At 31.5% G+C, this 8752-nt stretch overlaps 1 protein-coding gene across 1 annotated transcript; it reads right to left on the minus strand.

The window, feature by feature from the left end:
* Positions 1-752: 752 nt before the first annotated feature.
* LOC125829171 (uncharacterized) lies at positions 753-4685 on the minus strand. Its single transcript, XM_049508421.1, has 6 exons — positions 4550-4685; positions 4297-4467; positions 3914-4078; positions 1886-2083; positions 1545-1642; positions 753-1462 (listed from the first exon to the last, which is right to left on the minus strand). Exons 1-6 carry the CDS (start codon positions 4617-4619, stop codon positions 959-961), a joined length of 1206 nt encoding a protein of 401 aa, XP_049364378.1. The 5' UTR covers positions 4620-4685; the 3' UTR covers positions 753-958.
* Positions 4686-8752: the final 4067 nt, after the last annotated feature.

The raw sequence follows: 8752 nt of genomic DNA on the forward strand, positions 1-8752 counted from the left end.
AAAATTGTATTCTCATTTTTAGTGGATTCCACTTTTTACACAAGTTAATTTGGGTTGTTGGCATTGGATAACTCCAAAATATATTTCATTTGGTTTAGTGACATGGTTTATAGATCCCATGTAACTTCCCACCTCATCTAAAGGACAAGAAAAATATTTATAAAAACTTTTATACATACTGTGTTTGACCATGCTTTATTGTAAAATTTGAAGAAAAAAATTATTTTTATTTTTAAGGAGAAAGATGATATTTGAATATTGGCATGCAGTTGTATTTGGCCATGAATATAAATTAGAGTTGTTTTTGACTTTTTGTGAGCAATTCGAAGTAAAAACATCTTTTGTTGTTTTCAAATTCTTGAAAAAAACTTCAAATTGAATTTTGAGATTTTATGGCCAAAAGTATTTATCGGAGTTCAACTCCATTAAAAAGTGAAAATTTCATGGCCAATACTATCTTTGTTGCAAGTGCAATCAAATCTCATAAATAAAAAAGGCCATGATAGATTAGCAACCAACATAAAACTTATCAATTCATAAACAATCCTCACAATACAATAATTTCATACGTGCTCACCTAGACACGCAAGTAGAGGAGTTAAGTATGAGCTAGGATTTCCACATCATGGACGACAATAAGTACACGAGTATAGTCAACCCCAACTAGTTTGAAACTGAGACGTAATTATTATGAAATAGTTGAGTATACTAATATTTGCAGCTTACAAAAACTAAAGATAAGAAAAATCAAATGGAAACAAAAAGGAATAGTTTTTTCATATGAGGCATCACTTCATTGAAACAAGAAACACAACTGAAATAGTAACTTAAAAGGAGCTGTCATTCGCTTGTCCAGTTGCCATACTATGTACATAAATATTGTAGCAGATGGACTTGACAACTTTCATAACACTTGCACAAGTTAACAATAATGCATTAATACTACTACTAGACTTCACTAATTTACTTTCTTTTTTTGGTTAACTAAGCTCAAAATGCTTTTAGAAACTTCAGGGCCTGAAGAAGCATTCCCTTGCTCTGCAAACACTTTTATATTAGATAATATCATGCTATCTACAACAGAAACGTCCATACTTTCCTTCACTGCATCATCTTGATTAGTAGTCAGCTCAGAGTCGTCTAAACTTCCATCAAAAGTTATCAGATCTTCTAAACTGTTAGCTACCACCGGCGAGTTGGCTGATTCGTTGCTTTCAAAGTCATGAAAATTTATGAGAGGTGCTAGTTGTCTAAGAGAAGTCTGGCGTGCTACTACTACTTTAGGACTAAACATTAGAAGTAGATGAGAGAAACTAAGCAATACGAGCTGCCTTAAGAGTGAATAGATTTTTGAATCAACAATTACGCTTCTGATGACGAAGCAGAACATCAGAACTTGTCTCTCCAGATTGATTAGGAAGTGCTTCAATGTCATGTTGTGCTGAAGACGACTGCTGTGATCCTGTCTAGAAAGTTCCATTAGAGAAAATGTGAGCATTTGTCATCTCAACTGAACTCAAAATCAACCTCCATTGTGTACTTACATTTGGGATAACGTAAGGACGAATGACCAACCCGATAATCAAGCAGACCAAGCAGGGAAGCCCCACGGTTAAGAGCCATGTAGAAACTGCTCTTAGATCTGACAAGATTTTAGAAATGTTAAAAAGTATCTGATTTCAAGTAAAGGGAAAGACTGGCATTCAGAAACACAAAGCAAGAAACATCTACGAGATGAGATTTCAAAAGGTAGTGTTGTTGTGTACTAAACAATCCACAAGCTTTTAGACTGCAGAAACTGATGGGCAATTCCAACCTCAAAATCACAATAAGGGAACAAACACAATAAAAGAATGAGCAATGTATGCTTGCATTAATGTATTACCAGAATGAGAATCTCTTGAACAATCCTCGGCTTTAAGCTGTATTTCGCGGACTAATCTAGTGCCATGCTCAGAGATCATTAGAGTGCATCTTTTAGGAATGAAAGAAAGCTCATTATCATCTGAGAATGAGGCATTTAATCCAGGTCCATCAGCACGGCCTGGTGTTTTTGAATAACCTCCTGCTATTGTAGTAACACCTGATATCATCATTGATTAAGGAGTTGCATTCAGAATCCAAGATGACAATAATAATTAAACAAAAATTGCTGAAGTAGCTTAAACTATAGTTACCGTGTAATAACAACACCATTTGACAACTACCTAGGTAAATAAGCAAAAAAAAGGGAAGGTCAAAGATGCCTCTCTACTATAATTTGATCCTTTGGTATACTTTGTCATTCATACACTCTACACCCTCCCCAGACCCCATGTATTGGGATTTCACTGGGTATGTTGTTTGTTACCCTCGTCATTTGCAAATCGTCTCTTATTTTCCCTGGACTCTAAGGGAGCTCCAACATGAAGTAAAATAGAGGATAATTTAAAACCATATTCAACAGTAGATAGGAGAATTTGGACTTCTTTCCCCAAAGTATTTTGTCACATGGAATCCACTTAATCCACCTTGGACCTCTGTTAAAATTTAAGTGCAAATAGAAAATGATTTGCTAACGACAAGGTATGAATGGCTTCAAAGTAAGGTGATTGAAATTTTTTGTATAGTTGAAAGGTAACTTTGGTCCTTTTCCCAAAGCAAGATAAACACACTAGATCATCTTCCATGAGGAGAAACACTCTCTAAGCTATAACGTCCTCTTGAAAGAAAAAGGACGTTGAAGAAGGGAAACATGAGAGTCATGAGAAGTTGCTAAATAGAACTTTTGAAGACATGCTTCATACACCACATTGTACAGCATATTTATCAACCAACATGAGAAGCATAAGTTCAAATTGATTACCCATCACACCACCAAACACCAACATAGACTAATTATAGTTAACAACTCTTGGCTCCATGCCCATCTTCTTTGTACATGCGGTTCCATTCAGCAGGCCCCTATGGAATATCATCAATTCTTAATGCTTGAAAGCAGCTATTCCAGTCAATTTTCTTTGAAAACTGTGTTGGAAGGAAAAAGCCTGGTTTCCAAGTAATACTCAAGCTAGAAATCCAGCAATTCCACTTATTCATCCATGAAGCTTGGTGTCCTCTTCTTATTTTTCCCCATTATTCTAAAAAAAATCCTTCCTTCTACTAAGTGTCATTCTTAACCTTCATCAAACATGAACCCAGCATCTGATAGCCACACCAATTTCTAAAAAGATACAAATGATGTCCTTGACAAGGGATAGCTTAGCAGTAAAGACCCTCCACATCCAACCATAACGTTGACATTCAAATCCCAAACAGAGGAAAGTAAGAGAAGGCCCCAAAAGAAATAACCACTTTTTAGCCACTGTAATTGAAATAATCACTATCACGGAGCTTCAAATTCCACGGGTGAAACTCCCTGTGGAACTTGCAACTCCTGACAGTGACTGTTTTCCAATTACAAGATGGAAAAGTGGTCAGTCGGCCCTATTCCTATGTTTTCTCACCTGGAACTCCATGACAATGACTATTTTCCAGTTACAAGATCGAAAAGTGGTCAGTCAGCGCTATTTCTGCGTTTTCCACCTAGAACTCCATGACTATGACTATTTAACGGTTACAAGAACGAAAAGTATCCAGTGGGTGCTTTTCTACGTTTTTCACTTGCATGCCATTTTTCACTTGCTCCTCTGAACATATCAAAGTTATTTTCACAGTTTGCATGCTGACAAGGTATCACTAAACACCAGGCCATGGCTCCAACTTTCCAACTATTATAGTCTTTCAACTTTACACCCCAACCAAAACCTTGATATGAATTTCCAGTATAAATTTTTTATTAGGAAACACTTATATCAGATCAAACACAAGTACACAACCAGTAAGACCAGACAAAGTACCAAAATAAGAAAATATCACAACTATATCTAGATACCTGACTTGCTAATCTTTCTAATTGCATGCATGTTCTTCATATCAGCAACATAAATATTCCCTTTTGAATCAACAGCAAAGCTTCTTGGTTTGTTGAACTTAGCCTTATCCAGAGAACCATCCGCGTACCCAGGGCCATTACCAGTTAACTTAGTAACAGTAATATCTGCAAAATTCCCAAGAAGATTGAAATAACTCAATTCTGCAACAACCCCACATCATAAAATCAACTCTTTCTCTAAGTAGTTCAATAAAAACCAAATCTTTATCACATTTAACCCCCACCCCACCCCCCAAAAAAAAACTGAACAAACTTAAATCTACAGCAACCCCACTTCAGAAAACCAACCCTTAGAAGAAAAAATCAATCTTGATCACATTTACCTGAGTCTTTGTTGTGTGATAATGTGTAAAAAGTACTGGCAGAAGAATCAAGAATGATGAAATGAGTATCACCAGATACAGGGATGATGGAGTAAGGATTAATTTTGATCTTATTGCCATCAATCACTGTGCTAACTGAGTAACCATCTTCAAAGATCACTTGACCAAGAACTGTAAAACCAGTCAAAGTTGAAATAAAATAAAATATTTTTTTGGCTGAATTTAATGAGTAAAAGAAGTACAGAAAGTTCACCTGGGGTAAGACTGATATTGAAGAACAAGAAGAAGAAGAATGCACAGAAGGTAGATACCAGTGAAGCCATGAAATCAAAGATTTTGATGAAGAAATTAAAACTTTTTTTTTCTTTTGCTTCAGAATTAAGGTAAAGAGTTCTACTTTTTTTTTTTTTTTTTTACCGTGGTTTCCGGGCGTCGCTTTGCGAACCCGACTAGCTGTACCCACCGGGTCCCGCTGTTTCAAGGCGGGTCCACCACGGTTAGTTCCACGGGGCCCTGGAGACGCGGCCGGTTTGTAATGCCTCCAGTGGCCCTGCTGGGGCTCGAACCGGCGACCTGAAGGACTTTGTCCCATGCCTTTACCAGCTGAGCTATCCCTCAGCTAGGTAAAGAGTTCTACTAGGTATATAGTAGCTTTAATAGAGGAATCCAAAGGAAAAGTGATTATAGTGTCAAATACTAAATAAAAATTTATTCTTTGTCCCTAGAAGTAAAGATATTGAAATATTTTAACCCTATAAATTATCTTGTTTGACACTTGAGGGCTAGTTTGGATTTGGTTTTGGCGAGAGAAGGCCCAAAATAGTCCCTCATTTTTGGATTAAGATTCAAAGTCATCCTTGAATTATCGCATGAAGCACTAATAGTCATCATGTTTGCAATATTAGTGCACTTTTGGTCCTCCCCTAAACTTTTGCCTATATTTTAACATTAATTTTGTTCATAAAAATGTCCCATTGTCTTTTTTTTACTAGACATCGGAGCCCGTGCTAGAACGGGCCTAATATGTATCATTTTTTGTTTCAATTTATATGACAAAGACAAAATTAAAAAATTAATCAAATTTTAATATTAATTTAAAATAGTTTAAATTTTTAATTATTGTTAACTATGGTAAAAAAATTTTTTATGTCATTTAACATTCTAAATTGCTAATTATTGTTGTATGATTTGTAATATTTTTTACGCAATTTTGAAATAATAAAGGTTATTTCTTCTTTCTCAATTTATGTGGTACTAATAAAATTTCGAGATTCAATCAATTTTTTTTGTCTTTAAAATATTTTATTGTTAATTACTGTAAATTATTGTACTTTCTAAGTAATTTTAAAATAATATATATTGTTTCATTTGTCCAATTTATGTGTCACCGATAAAATTTGAAAAGTCAATCAGATCTTTTACATATTTTTATATCTTTTGAATATTTAAGTAAATAATTATTGTGATTTATAATATTTTATACAATTATTTAAAAAAAATTAAACAACAAACAAAACGAATTCATCATAGGAAAATTACCAAAGCATCCTTCAATATATCAATAATGGGTCCCACTTTTTGTTTTAAAAAATATGCATATTGGGAGGATATTTTTGTCCAAAGTGGAAATAGAATAAGTATAAAGCATTAATGTCTTTTTAAAATTTTAAATTGTTAATTTTTATTGTATGATTTATAATACTTTTACGTCATTTTCAAATAATAGAGGTCATTCTTCTTTCTCAATTTATGTAGCACTAAATTTTTTTTGAGATTCAATCAATTTTTTTTCTTTGAAATATTTCTAGTTGTTAATTATTGTAATTTATAGTACTTTCTAAGAAATTTTCAAATAATATATATTATTTCATTTGTCCCAATTTATGTGTCACCGGTAAAATTTGAAGAGTCAATAAGATCTTTTATATATTTTTATATCTTTTAAATATTTAAGTAATTAATTATCGTGATTCATAATATTTTATACAATTATTTAGTATAGTAAAATAAATTTAAAAGAAACAAACAAAACGAATTCATCATAGGAATTACCAAAGCATCCTTCAATACATCAATAATGGGTCCGACTTTTTGTTTTTAAGAAATTGCACATTCGAAGGATATTTTTGTCCAAAGTGGAAATATTGTGTAAAAAATGTGTATTTATTGTGATTTTGAATGTTTTGTGGGGTAATGGGACGCACGCAAAGTTAAGGTGTCTTTTTGAAAATCTGAGACAACTTCAAGTATCACTTAATATTTTTTCTCAAAATCTAATTTACTTTCGTAAACTATGTGTCAGATCAAAATCAAATTAACAAATTCAAAAGGAATGAGTAATAAATAGCTCATACAATGACATATTTATTATTTAGTTAAATAATAAATATGTAACTAAAAATCTTGTTAGCTTTTGGTTGAAAGCTAACAAGATAGTTACAATGATAGTTGCATTGTGGCTTATTATATATAGATATATTTAGTAGAAATAATAACTCTATGTGAGAGAAGGTGAGAAGAAGAACACCTTGTTCTGTTCGGTATAAATATTACTGCAACTAAACTAAGAACATTTAAACATATGACATTGCAAGAAAAGAAAAATTTGTACTATTGCACATCAAATCGTCGTGATCAACCTCTCAATTTTACCTGCAATACAATTTCTACTAAATAAAACGAGGTGTTTTTCTTCTCACAATCTCTCACATGGAGTTATTATTTCTACTAAATATATAAAATGACGATTAAACATTTCATACATAAATTATGAATAAAATCAATGTTAAAAAATAGGCAAAATTTTGAAGGAGGACCAAAAATGCACCAATATTGCAAACATAAGGGACTATTAATGCCCTATGTAAAAACTCAAGGATGACTTTGAATCTTAACCCAAAGATGAGGGACTATTTTGGGCCTTTTCTTGGTTTTGGCTTTGATTTTAGGGAAGAATTATTTTATTTTGATTTTTTTTTTATCAAAAAAGTTTTATTTGAATTGGGTTTAATGCCTCTTTTATTAGGAAAATTAAACGAATAAACAAACATATACTAGTTAATTAGTTAACATAGTTATAGTTTGATTAAATTACCATTCGTCACTATATTACAATCATAATTACACGGTCCATGTCCAGAATTTGTATAATTTGGATCATAATTGTATAAATTTAAAATTTGTATATTTCGGTTCCTAATTGTATAAATCCAGAATTTGTATATGCTTATCCTAGCTTGTATATAATTATCATGCTGATACATTTGATTTGTATAAGTTCTGAAAAATTCATAAATGCATAAATATATAATTTGTATATACTTCCATGTTTGTATATTGCAAACGAATTATACAAATAGAAATATCCATAGCAAACAAAGCTACAGTTATGGAGCATAATTAGACAAACTGTAGCTAAGGAGACTTATTAAGTTTAATCTCATTGCTATGAAATTTCCTCCTTTTTATTACTTTGGTGACCGAAACCTCGAAGCGATAGTTGGACCAATAAAACTAGTTGTACTTGGCAAATTTAGTTTTTGTTTTAAATAATTGATTTTGATACAGTTATATTAAATTTTAATTATATGTTAATTTAAACATTATAATCATGAAAAAAGATATTGATAGTTCTCATTAAATTAGAAAAAAGTAATATCAAGAAATGAAAATTTTGTCTATTATATTTCATTTTATTTTATACTAGTAATAAATAGGTTTAAAGAGTTATTACAAAAAAAATAAAAATAGAATAAGAAAGATAAATGTAATATTGTAAATCAAAGGAGATTATAAAGATGTCACAAAACTTAAAAGAGATTTTTGAAATTATCCCTAAAATTTATCGACAATTTATAAAAGTTATTAGTATATTCAACTTAAATTGTAATTAGATATTGAAATGTTGTGTGCAAACACATGTTATATGTAGGTGTGAATGTTCATTAGTTTGAATTGGATATGGAAATTTTAATTTGGATATTCTGTTTTTGAATTTAATTTTTCAAGTTTGGTTTGAATTGATCGATTTGGCTATGTTTGATTTTTTATTTTTATTTTGATCCTTTTTAAGGCAAGCCATAAGCCCATAACAACTAATGGTTCTTTGTTCACGTAAAAGTTTGCTCCTTAGAATATATAATATTCTATATATAACAAGGATTGAGGTCACTCTATTGTTCATGTTGTGTAATTTCATATTAGACTCAATACTATAATGTATAAAATCTCGTGATACTAATATGTTGGACCATTAAATTTGAACTTATTAAGATGAGCACATATGATATGAATGGATATAGATGCATACCCAGAATTCTAAGGCAACAAAGGAATCACAAAGGTAGATGCATATTAGTGTAAGCGATGTAACACAACACCGTCTCATGGAAAATTTTAATCAAACACTAAAAAAATGATATTCTAACATATAAATATAAATTAAATGAAACTTACT

Source organism: Solanum verrucosum, unplaced genomic scaffold (assembly GCF_900185275.1).
Source record: "Solanum verrucosum unplaced genomic scaffold, falcon-dt-bn FXZP01000264.1, whole genome shotgun sequence".
Lineage (NCBI taxonomy): Eukaryota > Viridiplantae > Streptophyta > Magnoliopsida > Solanales > Solanaceae > Solanum > Solanum verrucosum.

Bases quoted from the DNA above. Each gene is read 5' to 3' on its own strand.
- LOC125829171 (XM_049508421.1), bottom strand. From the start codon at position 4,619: ATGGCTTCACTGGTATCTACCTTCTGTGCATTCTTCTTCTTCTTGTTC. The intron at 4,468-4,549 runs GTGAACTTTCTG...CTGGTTTTACAG, and splicing joins CAATATCAGTCTTACCCCAG to TTCTTGGTCAAGTGATCTTT. The intron at 1,463-1,544 runs GTAAGTACACAA...CTTTCTAGACAG, and splicing joins GTCCTTACGTTATCCCAAAT to GATCACAGCAGTCGTCTTCA.